The 17,764-nt window shown below is 45.6% G+C and overlaps 1 protein-coding gene across 1 annotated transcript in view; it reads left to right on the plus strand.

Annotated features, from left to right (window-relative positions):
- The window catches only part of COL20A1 (collagen type XX alpha 1 chain), a 51,267-nt gene that overhangs the window by 17,613 nt on the left and 15,890 nt on the right, over positions 1 to 17,764 (plus strand). Inside the window, exons 14-25 of the mRNA XM_085078973.1 lie at positions 385 to 508; positions 984 to 1,123; positions 1,700 to 1,829; positions 2,363 to 2,505; positions 3,563 to 3,695; positions 8,666 to 8,808; positions 9,460 to 9,589; positions 10,073 to 10,129; positions 13,089 to 13,127; positions 14,881 to 15,019; positions 16,745 to 16,887; positions 17,508 to 17,617. Coding sequence (XP_084935099.1) covers positions 385 to 508; positions 984 to 1,123; positions 1,700 to 1,829; positions 2,363 to 2,505; positions 3,563 to 3,695; positions 8,666 to 8,808; positions 9,460 to 9,589; positions 10,073 to 10,129; positions 13,089 to 13,127; positions 14,881 to 15,019; positions 16,745 to 16,887; positions 17,508 to 17,617 — 1,431 coding nt within the window. The remainder of the gene's footprint in view (positions 1 to 384; positions 509 to 983; positions 1,124 to 1,699; positions 1,830 to 2,362; positions 2,506 to 3,562; positions 3,696 to 8,665; positions 8,809 to 9,459; positions 9,590 to 10,072; positions 10,130 to 13,088; positions 13,128 to 14,880; positions 15,020 to 16,744; positions 16,888 to 17,507; positions 17,618 to 17,764) is intronic.

Raw genomic sequence — 17,764 nt, forward strand, 5'->3', positions numbered from 1 at the left:
GGGTTAGGCTGGATATTAGAAAAGGGTTCTTCACCCAGAGGGTGGCTGGGCACTGAACAGGCTCCCCAGGGCAGTGGGCACGGCACCAGCCTGGCACAGCTCAAAGAGCATTTGGACAATGCTCTCAGGCCCATGGTGGGATTCACAGGGTTTTCCTGTGCAGGAACAGGATTCTGACGAGCCTTGTGAGTCCCTTCCAGCTCAGGATATTCTATGATCCTATGATTCTAAGGCCAAAATTCTAAGACCATTCCAGAGTGGAGACATCCCCTTAGCATAACCAGAGGGACCTTGGCCCATGTCTCTGTAAGGTCCTGCTCTCTCCAGTGCTTTGGGAGGTTCCCTAGAGCTGAAGGGTACCCCAAACCCCCTCTCTGTTGGCAGGTGAAGGTGAGCCAGCCCGAGGTGCTGCTGGAGGGGCTGTCCCCCAGCACTGGGTACTCGGTGGCAGTGTATGCCATGTATGGGGAGGATGCCAGTGACCCAGCCAGCATCCAGGAAACCACCCGTGAGTGCTGCTGCTGCTTGCTGAGTTGTTTTTAATCACTTAAAGCGGGAGAGATGTGGTAAATGAGGTGCTTTCCCATATTGTGAATGTGGCTTGTGAACATGCTGCCTCTCCCCTGATGGATTTTAAGTGAATATTGGTCCCCAAGGGGATATCTGATTGCATGGTGAGCTGTGAAAAAGGAGTGGCGTTCCCCTGGTAAAAAAGGACTCCTGAAAGAGGAGTTCCTTGAAGTCTTTGTTGTCTGGGGGGAAAAAAGGTGATCATTTGGCTGTTTCCTCACCTAAATCTGAGGCAGTCCTTCATAACCTCCCAGTCGTGTGCATGGTGGTGAATAAAGGGAATATTTGCCTGCATAGCAAATGAGCCTCTCAGCTCAAGGTGGGATCATGCAAGACCAGCAGGAGGCAATGGGTGGCACTGCCATTGTGCAGCCTGTGCAGGCTGGCAGTGCTGTCACTAACTGTCCTTGCAGTGGCCTTGAGTCCTCCCAGGTACCTGAGCTTCTCGGAGCTCAGCCACGCGTCCGTCAGGGTCAGCTGGGAGGCTGCATCCCCAGCTGTGCGCGCTCACCACGTCACCTACGTCTCTAGCAGAGGGGGAAACGCTGGGCAGGTGAGTCCTCAAGGGGCTGGGGGAAGGAAAAGACACTTAGGAGATCAGATAATGCCCTGTTTTCCTTCAGCTGCATGGTTCAGGCTTGTGTGCTGGCAGAGTTTTAGCTCTGAGATGGGCACTTTTGCTGCAGTTATCACCACATGCTGACCTCTCTGCAGCTGGACCCTCTGGAATCATTGGGTGGTTTGGGTTGGAGGGGACAGCCAGAACCATCTAGTCCAACTCCCCTGAAGTGGGCAGGGACATCCTCAAGTAAATCAGGTAGTTCAGATCCCCATCCATTCCAGTCTAGAATGTCTCCAGGGATGGGGCATCCACCACCTCTCTGGGTAACCTAATGTTTTACCACCTTTGTTGTCAAAAAGTCTTTTACCTCATCTGAATTTACCTCTTTTGGTTTAAAGCCAGGACCCCTTGTCCTACAGCAATAGGCCTTGCTAAAAAGTCTCTTCCCACCTTTCCTATAAGCTCCCTTTAAGTATTAAAACAGAAGAGCTCTCCTGTTCTTCAGGCTGAACAAGCCCAAGTGTCTCAGCCTGTCTCATACAACACTCGTGCAACTCCCCAATGCAGGTGGAAGTTCCTGGCACTGCAACATCCACTGTCCTGAGACCTTTGTCCTCCCTCACCCAATACTTCATCAGTGTCACATCTACCTATGATGAAGGCGACTCCTTTCCAATCACTGGCAATGTCACCACCTGTAAGTAGGGAATGGAAATACTTCTGGTCTCAGGAACAGGTGCCAGAGTTGGTTTGTGTATCTGAATGGGGTTGTTTTGAAGACTGGCCCCAGCAGCTTGTGGCCAAAACCCTTGCATGGAGCACAGATGGCTGCTGTTCTTTGTGTGTGGAATATGTCCAACTGTGTTGTGTTGTGTTGTGTTCAAAATGAGGTGGAAGGCATAAAGAAAAGAAGCAAACGAAGAAAAAGCATGATGTATCACTACCCTCTGTATCCTTGAGAGCCCTCCTAGCCTTCTTCCCTTTACAAAACTGGTGTGATATGCGTCCTCTCTGCAAATGAGATAATCTCTCTTAATTAGGGCTTTAAAAATAATTCACCCCTCCGTGTCCTGATGAATGTTGTCATATGGGTCTGAAGAAGCGACAGACAGGCTGGTCTCAGACATCTGCTTGGTTGATGTTTTGCTCCCCAGCCATCTGCTCCCCACCCTGGCTGTGACAAGGTGCTGTCAGAGCCACTTCAGCTCCTTGTCCTTGTGCCTCCCCCAGTGAAGGTCCCTGCTCCCCGTGCTCTGAAGGTCACCGAGCTCTCTGGGAACAGCCTCCGCCTGCAGTGGGAAGCTGTGGCAGCCTCAGATGTTGTTGTCTATCAGATCAAGTGGAGCACAGCCAGTGGAGAGAAGCCTCAGGAGGTATGAGCCCACACACAGCTCTGGGGAGGCTGGGCTGGCTCAGAACTCACCTGCAGGAGTAAAACTCTGTAAAACTGCTCAGGCAAATCACTCCAGCAATTGAACACTTCAGCAGGATCCACCCTGGATCTGGGTTTCAGTGGAGCAGTCACCTTGAGTGCTGGAAGCAGGAGGGACAGCAGGGTGGAGTCCTACAGGCTCTGGGAAGATTGCAGAAGTGTTCTGGAAAACCTCAAGGATGAAATTTAATAGGGACAAGCAGAAAGTATTAAGCTTAGGCAGGAATAATTAACTACAGGTATACAGGATGTAAAACAAACAGCTAAGAAGCAATTCAGTAGAAAAAGATCTGGGCTTGCACAGGATCACCAGCCCACAATGTCAAGATGTTGTGGATAAGAAAAAGACAATACTTGAGTATTTATAGCCAGAGGTATTGTTTCTAAGACAGAAGAAGCAACTTCTGCTCTCCCCAGTGTTGGGAAGCACTGATCCTTTTGGGATACTGATGTTTGGGAAGGATGGGGTCCAAGTGAGGAGCACACAGAGGAGAATGACCAGAGACAGAGCTGCTGCAGGAGGGGCAGAGATGGACTAGGTGCCCTTTTCCATCTGAAGGTCCTATTTTCAGTGTGAGGTCAAACAGCAGTTTAAATGGTGGCTTAACAACAGAGTCTCTCCTGCAATGCTTCACATTTGGGCTGGGACAGAGGAGTGCTGGGGCTTCTGTTTCCAGCTCTCCTAAAGGCTGAAAACTCAGCAAAGGGATTCTGTGCTCCAGGCAGGCACTGCCTTGTGTCAGAGCTCTGTGCTGTGGTGCTGAAGGAGCTGCTGACTATAACTGGGCTGCCATGCACAGGCATCTGCTCTGCATTGTTCAGGGCTGGAATTTTGCCTTTGCTTAGACATGTGCAACCCCAAAGAATAAACTTTGGCCCCAAAGCCCAGTGCTAACTCATCTGTGCCTACAGACAATCTGGGGGGAGGCACTGGGGAGGCATAGACCAGCCTGGGGATGCCTGGGAATGACATTGACTCATTTCCTCCCCTGCTGCAGCTCTCCCTCGCTGGAAATGTGGCCACAGCCGTCCTGCCAGGCCTGCAGAAGAACACTGACTACAAAATATCCATCTGGGCTTACTACAAAGATGGTGCTCGAAGTGACACTGTGTCTGTCCACCACAGGACCAGTAAGTGACCAGAACTCAGGATCCACAGCCCAGGGATAACTAACAGGGCATGGCATCCTCACAAATCACACCAGCAGCTCAGACTGGGCACCTCTGAAAGCCCAAACCCCAATGTCTGAAGAAGTCTAGAGATATTTAGCCTTCTATCTGAAAGTGCTCTCAGCCTGTCCTGAGAGCAAAAGGCTGGACAAACCATCAGGCTGGTGCATTTTGGAGGGAACTGATAATCCTTGCACATGTTCCACATAGAAAGCATTTCATCCCTTCCCTGCTTCAGGGTTGGGCATGGATGAAAATGAATTCTGAGCTGAATGTGTTGCTGTGCTGCCTAAGGAACTTTTTCTGTTAATAAAACATTGCCTGTAAGGAGGGTGAGGATTCCTTCAGCTGTGTCATTGCTGTGCCTCATCTGAGGGCATTTACAAATATGGGAGGGAATCCTGCAGGCACACTCTGCCTTGGAAGCATTATCTAAATCTGGCTTTGTAAGGCAGGATATGAGGTTAAAAAGTGGCACTCCCAGAGGTCCTGGTAATTAATATTGCCTGGAAAATGGCTTTGTTGGAAGTGAATGGAACACAATCCATTCAACACCAGCAGTCCTCTCTCCCCTCTCAGATCTCATCCTCCTCTGCAGAATAAACTCATTTAGGCTGGTGTAGAGCTGATGAAGCTCAAAGTAAATGGTAATCTTGGAATAAGAAGCTCAGGTTTTATTAATAATAAATAATACTAACATTTTTTTATAGGAAGCTACCTCAGACAAGTACCTTGGAGCTGCATACTGACAAAAGAAAAAAAAAAAAATCAAGCATCCTGCTGATACATGATGACAAGAGGACAATTAGAGCTGTTTGGAGGGTGTAGGAAAATTAATTACTGTTTCAAGCTATGAATTATGAAATGCCAGAGGAGCTCTCTCAGCCCTACAAAATGACACGTGACAGTGCCCTTCTAGGCACAATTGCACAAGCCAGTCCTTGCTGCTGTTGGCACCCCATGGGACAGGGAAAGCAATTTGATTTCTGCTTGTCAGCTGCCGTCCTTGTGCAGGAGCCTTGGGAATGGTCAGGCTTTGCCTTCTGCGTGGAGAAAGAAAAATTCTCCAGGAAGCCAGCTGGGCAGCCAACACGGGGCTGAGTGTCTAGGTGCTGCTGGTCCCTTTGCAGGAGCAGTCAGGACATTGCCACGCTTCTCCCAGCCAGTATTTCACGTGAAATCAATGGGTTTGGTGGTGATTCTTTTCTGGTGTTTAAAGTAAGACTGCTCACAGAGGAGAAGTGTCACAGGAGAGGTGGCTGGTGATTTCCAGTGCTGCTCTTGGGCAGGTTGAGGAAACTTGGGCATGCCAGAAAATTGCTGCTGTCTTGAGCAATTGAGTGTGGGAAGATGTGGCAGGAGGCAGGACTCTGGGAAATCCTGGGATATGGTTATATTTCAAATTCTTAAGGTTTCAAGCAAAAACTGCCATGTTTTACTCTCCCTGGTCAGGGTGTCCAGTGATGTTAATCTACCATCAGAGCTGGTGAATAGTAACTCATTGAGACACAACATAGAAATCTCTTATGTTATCTGGAAACCAAATCACCTTGATCTGATTTTTTGAGCCCTCTCCACCTTAATTGTAGTTATAAAATGAAATTCTGAGGGCTGAAACAGCCATGAAAGCTCTCTGGTTCTCCTCAGGATGGCAGACTTTGGGTTGCAACTGGTGAACAGCATTGATCAGGCTGTGCTGAGCAATACCCAAAGTGTGTGTTTGAGGAGGCTGTGGAAGGGAGGAAGTGCTTTCTCTTGCTTTCATCATTGCTTTTCTCTTGCTTTCATCATTGCTTTTCTCTTTTTCTCTCTTGGCAATAACCCTTTATATAAGGATAGGTCAAGTCAAGAAGTTTTTCTTAAAAATGTCTTGGTAGAATTTCCAAGAAATGCTGAAGTTTAAGGGCAATGACTGAAGTGAAAATCAGCAAGAACTGGTAACACAAGATTCTCTCCCTGTCCTTCATCCTCCCTGGAATACTTTCTTCTTTGAAGGTCAAGGGAAAAAATTGCCAGGTCAGAGCAATGCTCTTTGCTTCTGGTTTTGTGAAATGGAACTGAGTTCCTCCCCTGAGGGTGAGATGAGAACACCAAGTTCATTTTATTCAGGGCTAGTAATTCCTCTTGTCCCACCTGAAACACCCATTTTGAGACCAAATTTGTCAAGTTCATGGGACCCTGCAGACACCAATCCCTCACAAAATACAGGTCACCAGAAACATCATCCTCTAATAAAAACCAACAACATTCATCACTGTGATGTGTCATTTGGAAGGACTGGGATGAGGTCACTCATCTTTCTGGCAGGAAGAAAAGTTGTTTCAAAGTTATGGTTTGAGGTTTGTCATTTTTTGAACTCAGAATCAGTGAATAGCTTTAGCTGGAAAAGAAAATTCGGACACAGGGATCTGGTGCAGGTCTCTTCTCGTCTTGGAGGAATTGGATATTTTTTAATTCTTTGTCTTGACTAGAGGAAAGAAAAAAAAGTTTAGGATTATTTTTCGATAACCTAGTTAGCAAACTTTTCCCTGCACGCTTTCCAAGATGCAGAGCAGGAACAAAAGCATGCTGATGTATTTCACACAGACAACAAAATGTTAAAGTGTGCTTACCCATGGTTCTGATGTATTTTTTTCCCCTCTTTGTTGTATTTAGACTGAATTCTCATTTGTGCTGAGCTCTCCTTTCAGTTGTATGAATTGTCAAGTGTAGCAAAGTCCTCATCCTTGACCAAAGGCTTTCACAGGGATCACTTGTCATTCTAATAAACAACCTCAGTGGGACTTCAAACCCACACAAACCTTCCAAGCAAGCACAGGGGAGTGCAGATGATGCTTTCCTGACAGGAATCTGCTGGGATGTGGAGGTGTTGCTGAATGGTGATGCTTGGAAAATGCTGGAAGGGGTGGCTTTGGTCCTGCTGAGAATCAGACAAGGAACCTCTTTTGAATTGAGGGAGAGTTCTTTCATCCAGGCTGGGAAAAAAGAATTGAGAAAAAAACCCAGTCCCTTGATAGTCCTGAAGGACAAGGAGAGGGCAGTTTGGATGGAAACTGCTGCTGAAGCTGGGCTGAGCCACCCTGGCTGGCTTTGCACTGAAGTGTTTTCCAAAATGCTCCTCCAGCTGAGCTGTGCCAGCAGCATCTCCAGCCTGGGGCTGGGAAATGTCTTCATCCAGCTCCTCTGTGAGCTCTTCCTAGCAGAGCATGCATGGCAAATGAAAGGGTTTGAAATGTGGGAATGAAGCTTCAACCCATGGCAGGAAAAAGCATGGCTTATAGTGAATATACGTAATAATGATTGCAAGTGAGCATTTTGATGGAGTCCAGGGGTTTATTCTTATTTGGGTATTTATGTGGTGCTGGTTAGACCTGAGAGCAAGCAGGGATTCCTCCTGTGAAGGAGCAGAGGCTGAAGAGGCAGCCAAAGACACAGATGGTGGCAGAGAGGCTTCTATCCTCCAGGGCAGCTCCAGGAGGTGGCCTTGTCCCCTGTCTGTCACATCCATGCCATCAAATTCTACCAGGCCTGAGGGCTTTCCAGAATAAGCCTGGCTCTAAAGACTTCCCCTAACTTTCCCTTTAAAGTTCACCTAAGCAGAGTCTCCCCTTACTTCAGCTGAAAGGAAAAAGCAATGCAGGCAGCAAAGATGCAGCACTGACTAATAATAGAGCTGCTGAAGTGACTTTATTCCCACTCTTGTTTTCTTCCCTGCTTCACCTCGAGGTGGTGCACAGCAACAGCCTCCAGCCTCATGCAGCTACTGCAGTCTTGGTTCAGCCCCAGTAGAAGTAAGCTTATTTTATACACAAAAGGGAAGGAGAATCAATGAAGATGGAAATGATCTTCACTCATTCTGTGCTTTAAGGTCACCCCAGGCTTTGCTGGGTGGGCAGAAGATTATCACAGGAAAACTGCAGAATAAAAAACTCATCACCTTGGTGTGCATCCTTGGCTGTCTTTAGAGCTCACCCATTATCTTCTGAATAAATTCTTCCTTTTCTCTGTCCAAGACCTCTGTATCTTCACACCAGCACAGGTTCAAGGGCAGACACATGTTTTTATGCAGAGCAAGGCACTGCTTGGAGCCAAGCCCCAGGAGGAGATGACCCCATGCTCTCAAGCCAGTTTTTGAATTGATTTAGCCCCCTCTGCCCTTCCCTTCTTCTCTGTCCATCTCTGCTCAGAAAAATCCCTCCAGCATAACAACCTCTCCTGTCAGATCTACTTTGCTGCACAGCAAGACCCCAGGGAAAAAGATGTATTTATGTAATTAAAAATTGCTCAGCTTAGGTCTCTGGCAAACTCTTTTCTGGCTGTCTGACTCAGCCCATCACCTGTTTGGGATCCATCCTTTCATCCCAATGCAAGGCCAGAGAAAAGGGGGTAGCTCAGCCACTGTGTGTGACCCAGTCTAGGGCTGTGGGTGTCAGTGTCAGAAACTCTAGACAAAACTCTGGTGTGCTGGGTGCTCTGGGTTTTTTTTAAGAGTAATTTTTAAACAGAAAAAGCTGGAAAATATTAGAAATTATGATGGATTAACTTTGTTATGTGATCTAGGTTTAATTGCCAGTAAAGCTGTCTGTCCAGGTCAATGAAATTCAATTCCAGTTAGAGTACCCCTGGTGTTTGCTCATGATGTGTACAATGGGTCTCTTTTCCTTGTGCTTCCAGGACTCTTTCACCCTTCCAAGAATATTTACATGCCCTAGGCTTGGAATAGCTGAATGCTTGAGCTGTGGTGTGTTGTTCTTGGGCAATCCTCATCACTGCAGACTCTGTTTTCCCTCTTGCCTGGTGCCTGAGGTGCCTGCAGCTGCTCTGAGTGTTGGTTACCTGCAGAGCAGAGCACTGAGGTGCTCAGAAATAACCTCCATTTATAGACATTTCTTCCTGCTTTTTGTGCTGCTCACTTTCCATCCCTGTCACAGATTCCCGCAGCCCACCCACCAACCTCTTCATCAACTCTGAGACCCCCAGCAGCCTCCAGGTGCACTGGACTCCTCCTGATGGGCGAATCCAGCACTACAAAATCACCTACAGCCCTGTGTCTGATGCTGCTGCCCAGCAAACTGTGAGTGTCCAGCTCCTCTGGAGGGGACAGACACTGGACAGAGGGACTGGGGGACAATGTCATGCCCAGGGGAACTCTGCTCACTCCAGTCAGGTTCACCATTGGGACTCAAAACCAAATCTCTCCCTGCTGATGTGTTACTTTGTAAACAGGACTCCAAGGCTCTTGTGTAATTAAGGTATTTTTCTCCATCTAAAACCACTGATCACACAGCTTTGTCTGCTCCCTGAACTGGGGTGGGGAATTCTTGGAGGCAGAGGGGTGGGGTATAATCCTACTGCCCCTCTGGCTTAGGGAGGTTAAACATTATCCTTTTAAAGCACAGATTCCCTACTTAAACAGCCTGGTTATCCTGTTACAAAGCACTCCTGCTGCATTTCCTTGGGGAATTTTGGGGTCTTTAGATGGGAAAATGCTTTTCCCTGGATATATCTGGTGCAACAGCAACACCCAGCCAGCCTCCTTGGCTGAGCTGAGCAGGAATTCTGCCCTAAGCTCCATGCCCTAGGAGTCAACTCCTCCTAAATGTGAGCTCTGAGTGAGAGCTGGAATGAGAATTCTGTGAGAATTCAGAATGAGAATTCTGAATCCCACGTGAGAGCTTGGGAATGAGAACCCCAAACACTGGGATCTTTTTCCTCCCTGTTGTAGATCATGGCTTCAGGCAAAAGCAGCAGTGTGACCCTGCAGTCTCTGCTGCCTGATCGAGCCTACAAGGTGACCATTTCTGCCATCCACTACACGGGAGAGAGCGAGAGCACATCCACCACAGGACGGACAGGTACAGGGACCAGCTGGAATTCCCCACAGCCCTCCATCCATCAGCCTCTGCTGGGACAGTAATGGCATTGCCTGCACTGGGCTCTGGCTGAGGCCAGGGTTTTGCGCAGCAATAGCTTGGAAAGTGAAAATCCTGCCCTGGTTTTGCTACTCCTGTATGTTGTTGACAATTCTGGGATGAGTGGGAAGGGCTGGCAGCCCTTTGGGTGTCGAGACAGGCGTTGCAATCCTGAATAACAGAGCTCAGGTTGTGCCAGGAGAGGGTCAGGTTGGATATTAGGGAACATTTCTTCACTGAGAGAGTGGTGAAGCACTGGAAAATGAAGGGGTAGAGCCACCATCTCTGGAATTGCTAAAAACCTGAGCAGATGTGGCATTTTGAGATGTGGTAGAGTGGGCATGGTGGTATTTGGTCAAAGGTTGGACTTGATGATCTTTAAGGTTTTTTCCAACTTTATAATTCTATGATTGCTTTCTCTTTCAGCTCCAGTGTTGTCTAAATTCCCTTCCATCCGAGGATTTGTCCCACCTAAAACAGAAGGTAAATCATCTCTTCTAAGTCCTGCTTTCTTGGTTTTGGATTTTAATTCAGTAGCAAACAGCACAGTGTGGCTCTGCAGAGCAGCAGGAGGGGTCCATCAGCTCTTGACAGATGTCCTTGGGGACAATCCAAGGACGACCAGAAACCACAGAACTTCTTAACATCAGACTCAGTAAAGAGACCCAGAGTATTTTAGAGGATTTCTGCACATCTTGACCAAAATGTAGAGCAGGGAAGTGTGACATGTTTTAAATTAAAATTCCCTGTAAAGTCCCTTATTAAATTTAATGAGCATATGCTCTCATAGCTGATAGAAAGCAAACTATGAAATGGATTAGTGAGAAATGTTGAATTAATAGGGTTATAAAAAGTTTTTAATAAGTAAATATTAGAATGCAGATATTGTGGCAGTGCTGGCTTTTCCTGAGTATTTGAAACCATTCCAAGCAAAATTTCAGTTTTAAAATTTACTGAGTGAAGATTGAAGAATGAAGCAGCTCAGATGAAAAATATTTAGTTTATAGCCAACAAAGAACAATCAGATTAAGTTTTCAAGTGGTTTATTGAGGTGTTCAGATCACAGTGGAAAAGTTCTGTGAACTTTCAAGCAGAAAAAAATCCTCCCCAAAGGCTGATGAGTCACCTTGTAGAATTTAATATAGCTGTGTGGCTATGAAAGCTGAAAAGACAATACTAAATTCTTTGTTTTATAAAGTGCCTTTTTTTTAAAGGAGGAGAGACAATATGTAACAATTCTGGGAAAACAGTCAGATGTGCAAGAAAAGACTCCAATATTGATATATAACCAAATTATTGAGAGAAATGGTCTGACATTGCAGGAGTGAATGCTTATTGTACAGTGAATAACTGCATTGTGCTGGGATTTGGAGAGGAAAAAAAAACCCCAAAAAACAAAGAGAATAACAAGACAGCAGGAACCCTAGGCTGGAAAGTCTAGGGAAAAATCTTCAAAGCAGAAGTGAAACTGCCAGAGTCAGGGATCCTTGCCCTGACTCTGAGATGCTTCACCCAAGCTGAGCATTGCCAGATCAAAGGGCTGTGAGCAATCCCAGTGCCTCCAGCCTGGGAAGGAGGGGAGAATTGCCAAGGATGCCAGCAAGAGGGGACTGGGCAAGGGTCAGGATGAGCTCACTGACTCCCAAGCAAGAAAATCAGATATCTGGAAAATGGACAAGTTTGCAGCCTGCTTTGGGATAATTTCTTCTTTGTTTTTCATTCACCATGCTTCAGTTTCAAGAGAACTGGAGAGGGACTTGTTACAAGGATATGGAATGATAGAACAAGGTGGAATGGCTTCAAACTGACAGAGAGCAGGTTTGGATTAGATATCAGGAAGAAATTCTTCCCTGTGAGGGTGGTGAGGCCCTGCCACAGGTTGCCCAGAGAATCTGTGGCTGCTCCATCTCTGGAAGTGTCCAAGGCCAGGTTGGATGGGGCTTGGAGCAACCTGGGATAGTGGAAGGTGTCCCTGCTCATGGCAGGGGGTTGGAATGAGATGAGCTTTAAGCTCCCTTCCAACCCAAACCATTCTGGGATTCTAAGATTTAGAAAAGTTGGTTTCAGGAAGAGGAAGGAGAAGAGCAGTGTATAGGTAGAAAATCCTGAATGCAGAGGCTGGTCAAGCTCAGAATTTCAAGGCTCAAGTTTCAGAAACTGATTTTTTAACTCATTTCCAAAGATTCCTTAAATAGTTTTACACCCAGTTCTACAGGAATTATAGTATGTAAAAAATTAAGCACCAGTTTGAACAATGGAGGTCATAGCAAGATGTAGGTCTTTGTGGTTTAAAACCTGGCTTTAGTGGTCCTGTGGCTGTCAGAGACACAGGTTTGGGTGCCCTTTCTCCATCATGAAGAATTACACTGAAACTCCTACAGGCTTAGGAATCTCAGGTTGTTTGGGGAGGATAAGTCACCTCCTTTAAATTTTTTTACACATTTTACAAGAGTTAGGTATGAGAAATGGAAAGCCCTGATGAGGTCAGAAATGGCACTGATGCAGGAATAGCAAGGTTATAACAAATCTTCAGCACAATCATCTCTTAGATTCTATTATCCTGGCGACCTAGAAAGCCACTTGTGAAACAGCCCATCTTGTGAAGTACCCTTGATTTTCAGGGACATTTCTCATTTTGTGTCAAGCACTCTCTTTTTCCCAGCTCCATCTGGCACCCATGGCCTGGGATTTACATGGCAGCAGATAATTGAAAGCAGCATTCCTGAGCTGTTTTCTAAAGCACCCTCTTACCTGAGTCCTTAAACAGAGTACTCAAACCCTGGTGCTTCATGTTCTACCTTCACAGCCCAGCCTCCTCTCCTCTGGTTTTGCTTTTTTGTCCCGTGGAATCTCAGAGGATTCAGCAAGACAATTTCTGAAAGACAAACTGCAGAACTTTGCAAAACTCTCTGTGTTTTCCTAAAGAAATCAAAAGCCAAACTCTCAAATTGGCATACATATTTTTGCTGCGTGTATTTTTAATTTCAGGTACAAAATTTGCAACTGCGTATATATTTGTTTTACCACACTACTAAGGCACTTAGAAAGTGCCTTAAGTTAAAAGAAAAAAAAAAGTTTTGATGTCTATTTTCAAAAAAAAACTTGCCAAACATGATGCTCCCTTGTTTTTCATATAATCAGGTGCCAGGTGACTTAGTCAAAAGGAAGTGTTCATGAAGATGTTTGATGATGAAAGACACTATTTTTATTTTTGTGATAGGCAAGCCAAGAAACAACTTTTGTGTTTGCATAAACATCAATTCTCTCTTTCTCCATATATATAAAAACAAGGTTAAAGTCCAGCTTCTGAATGACGCTGCAGGATATTCTAAGTTTTGTTATGTTTTGCCTTTGCTCTACCTAGAGGAATTGTATTCATTTTGCTTCCATAATCCCCTGCTGTATTTTTCTAATAGTTTTCCATTTTGTTCTGTTCTCACAGCCTGCCCCACCATCACCTCCACAGGAGGCTCTACAAGAGGTACAGTAGCAGATCCAAGCCCTGGTGCTGCTGGGCTGTGACTGAAAACATTTCTTGGTCTCCATTTGGAGACAGTGCAATAGCTGAGTGGGGGGAAAACATCCCAAGGAGAAAGAGAAGAGTGTGAGAACCAAAACTGGAAGATATATTTTATCAGGTAGAAGGATATTCTGCAGCACCTGAATTGTTATGCTCTGTTGCACTACCAGCTGGTGCTCTTGGCTGTTAGTGCTTAACACCGGGATTTCCACCAGCCTTAAGGAGGTGAAGCTTCAAACAGCCCTTGAATTTCAAGAGGATTTGGATTCCTAACTCACAAAAGCTCCTCAGATTGTCAAACTCAGGACCTCTCAGTCTGTCCCTGGGATCACCTCAGCATCCTCTGGAGGTCTCACTGCCCCAGAAGCTCTCTGCAGTCAGGCTGCATGGATTTTGCTGGGGCAGCATGTTCCCATTTCTCCTGTCTGTGCCATGTTTGTGCTTTTGGGTTTGCTGTGAGTGTTTCTGACTGACAGACCAGCTAGTTCTGCTTAGAAAGGGGTTTCACCTCCTTCCAGAAAGTTCTGTGTTAAGGTGAGACTGAGAAACTGCCTCTGGTTCTCAGGTTTGGTCCCTCCATGGCTGAGTCACTTCATCCTTGCCCAAGGCCAGCTGGGATGTGGCTCTGAGCAAACTGATCTTGCAGGTGACATCCCTGCCCATGGAAACAGATGATCTTTAAGGTCCCTTCCAACCCAAGCTGTTCTTTGGATCCATGGTTCTGTGATAACAATGGATTATATTTCAATGTTTTTAATTGTGACTCAAGCCTTCTTGTCCTACACATTTTAAAGGGAGTTTGTGTCAGAAGGTGAATGGCCCTCAAGTAGGTCATTCATTTTGGCAAACTCCCTTGTACTGTTGGAATATGAAAAAAAAAAAAATAAAGGCACACTGGGCCAGCCCCTAGGCAAAATGAAAACTCAAGCCAAGAAACTGCAGGAGATCATAAATGGTGAAGGGGTGAGGGAATCCAGATAGAAAGAACCACACTGAAATGAATCCCTTCCATTTGCTAAAGAAAGGACCATCTCCTTCATCCCAGTCTGCTGCAAACTCAGATAAACTCAAAAAGAACACAAATGGTGAGATCTTGTCTTACTGAACAGAAAACTGAAATGAAAATGACTTGGAGCTTTAATGATGAGCTGGGGGAGGGAGATGAAGCTGCATGAGCCAGAAGGGATGTCAGAGGTGCCAGAGGAGAATCTCTGTAGCCCACACAAGGCAGGTCACCCCTGGGTGTCTCCTGAAAATGGAGAGAAATGGAAATGTGCAATTTTAAAGTTTTTATTCCTATTTTTTTCTGGCTCTTACATATGAGGCATTTCAGAGTAGAAATCATTTTCTCTCCCTGCTAGCAATTACTGGACTGATTCCATGCCTTTTGAAGATAACACTTTGTGTGTAGTTGAAAGGAGAAATTGTTGGAGTAACATCTTTCTCACTCGTTTTTTCTGAAGATTTGAAAACACAATCATGAAAGTCTCCATCTTTAGTCCACTCTCCTCCAAGAGGAGGAGATTTCAACAAATTTTCACAGAGGGTGCAAACACAAACTTATTTTCCCTGGCTGCCACTTGTGTGGCACACTTGAACTTTGCTAAGATATTTTCTCCTATTGCCTGCACTGTGCTAATTCCACCTGCTCTTCAAACACACTTCTTTTGCACTCTTGCCTAATCACTGATTTTTCTGCTTTCCTCTGTTCCAGGATTTGATATGATGGAAGTTTTTGGCTTGGTAGAGAAGGAATATTCCTCCATTAAAGGCGTGGCCATGGAGCCCTTTGTATTCAGTGGTTCTCGCACCTTCACCCTGTTCAGAGACATTCAGCTCACCCAGAGAACCAGGTGGGAGCAGAGCTGTGGCTCTTGCCATCCTCATCCTCAGTCTCACACTGTGCACATGGCAAAGGAAGGTCATTTTTTGGGGGGAGGAATGATGCAGCCCCGCAGGCAACCCGAAATGAAAAAGATGATGAGCTAAATCAAACCGTTGGTAGATTGAAAAAGATGCCAGAGGGGTTTTATTTAATGTATTAATAAATAAACCTCTTTTATTTATTGACTTTCCTCAAGATGAGCTGTCATGTAGAAATTAAGGAAGCACAATAGTATTTATTGTATCTTTTGTACAGCCAAACGTTTTCACAGTGCTGTTTTTGGTTTCTACAAAATCACTTTTTCCCAGCTTTTCAGTTGCTGTGATGCACATCAGGATCGTGTCACAAATGGACACTGCACCATTCTTCAGGCATTTTGTCCACAGCCACCTACACATCAGCTTGAGGTCACATTTTCATCTTCAATCTTCTCTGATGTCAGTTTGAGGTCACATTTTCATCTTCAATCTCTTCTCCCAAACATCTCTGGTTCGGAGAGAGATCTTTGCTCTAGAAAATATTACTCTCATAGTTGCATTCTGCAGCCTGGGCTGCATTGATGAGAGGGAATAACCCCTGGCTCAGGGTTGTGGCTTGACCTCATTCTGTTGCATATGAAGCTGCTCCACAGGGTCCCAGGCGAGGCAGGCAGCTCCTGTGACCTCATTCCTTTTTTATGATTATGAATCAGGAGCGATCTGACTCCTGACATTCATTGCTACTTTGTTTAAAGCCTAATTACTGAGCCACTGACTCCGCTTAATCTTAGTTAAAGAAGCAAAGCTTCTTAGAGTAAACAGAGTGGGGGAGATTCAGAGAGCCCTTTGGTCTAAATACTCGGAAAATGATGGGCAAATCCTTTTGTTCAGCTCTTACAGATGCCTTTCCAAGGACACTACCCCTTCAGAAACAAAGAGAGAAGGAAAAAAAATCTTGTATTATTGATGAATCAGTCCTGAAAAGATGCTGGATGGGTTGTGCTTTTGCCCGTGCCAATGTGTTCTGTTTCAGATTACAGGCGTGTTTCAGGCACAACCAATTTGACCTTCCCTTATTGCCTTGTATCCTCTCAGTGCTGCTGAGCCTAAATCCTGCAGCTGGGATGTGGGGGCACAGAGGGAGCTTTTCTGTGGGCTCAGTGATTATCCCTGAAGGGCATATACACTGATTTAAAATAATAGAATCATTAAGGTTGGAAGAATCACCCAGTTCAACCATTAAGCTAATGCTGCCAGGTCTGCCACTAAACCATGTCCCTAAGCCAAGAGTTTTCAGCCAAGGTTTAAAGGTTTACCCCATGATGTATGGCAACCATTCCTCCTTCTTGGAGTCCTGGGGGAGTGTTTTGGGGTCTGGCAGGGATGTTTTGTAAGCCTCCACTGGGCTCTCTTCTGAAAAGCATTAAGGCTGCACTTGCTGTGGTTTGGCATTCCCTGAGGTGGCTCTGGCATTGATGGATTGACACCAACTGCTCCACCTGAGCATTCCCAGGTACGAGGGAAGGTCCAAGAGTGCTCATCACTCAGCACAGACTTCAGCAGCCTGAGAGGGTCCATTTCTTTCTGCCCTTTCTGGACATTTACCACAATCAGCTCCTGGGAGCAAAGCTTTTCCAGGAAACACACTGGATGAGGCTGCAGGATGTTCCTGTTGATTGAAATCCCTGATGTTTCCTTGGTTTGTGTCATTCCAGTGATGTCCACCTGTTTGCCATCCCCCCTGAGCACACCATCCTCATCCTCCTGCGCCTCCTGCCCGACACCCCCAAGGAGCCCTTTGCTGTCTGGCAGGTCACAGACGAGGACTTCCAGCCTCTCCTGGGTGTGAACCTTGACCGTAAGTTTTCCTCTTCAATACATTAAATTTGGATGTTTCCATGTGTCGCTGTTGAGCCTCTAGCAGAGAAAAAAACCCGGATTCTCAGCGTAGCATAAAAAAGAGAGCTTTTATTATTCGATTCCAACTTATATAGATTTTTCAGAGGTCACTCAGATTGGTCAGCCAGAAACCTCCCCCTAGGCCTGATTGGCCAGGCCTGAACTGTCCAAATCTCAAGACACTGTTTTTAATAATATCCAAACTTTATCTTTGTTTATAAAACACAGGAAAAAATTCTCATGGGAAAGACCTGTGCTAGCCACATCCATGCATTTTGCAAGCAGCAGAAGTCCCTTGGAAAATTTTAATGGTTTTCTTCTTCAGCAGCAGTTCCTTGGGAAGCTTTGTTGTGGTTGCCAATCTTGAATTTAAAACCCTGCCCAGTGCAATTTTTCATTTTTGTTCTGCTTGTAACATATTCTTTACTTTTACATATTCTTCCCATTGTTTAGAAGTATTTCTTGATAACACAGGAAATCTCCCACCATGTTTAAGCTTAATTATTTACTATTTTATATGCGTGTGAAATAATTTTCTCTTTTAACTCTAAGCTGTTATTTGTCCTATTTTCCCTGTAGCCAGTAAGAAATCCTTGACCTATTTCAATCATGACTACAAGGCTGATTTACAGGAAGTCTCCTTTGACCAGCAGGAAGTGAAGAAGATATTCTATGGGAGCTTCCATAAGGTCCTTATCAGGAGAGGGAGAAATGTGGCTCATGATCTCCCTCTGGTCTGGCAGTGTTCTGTGTGTTGTTCAAAGTGAGGAGTGATTATCCAAATGCTTTGCATCCCAATTGCCAGGGAAGTGGCCAAGCCCTTTGATATGCTGAAA

This window comes from Lichenostomus cassidix, chromosome 20 (assembly GCF_008360975.1).
Source record: "Lichenostomus cassidix isolate B80296 chromosome 20, HeHo_3.0, whole genome shotgun sequence".
Lineage (NCBI taxonomy): Eukaryota > Metazoa > Chordata > Aves > Passeriformes > Meliphagidae > Lichenostomus > Lichenostomus cassidix.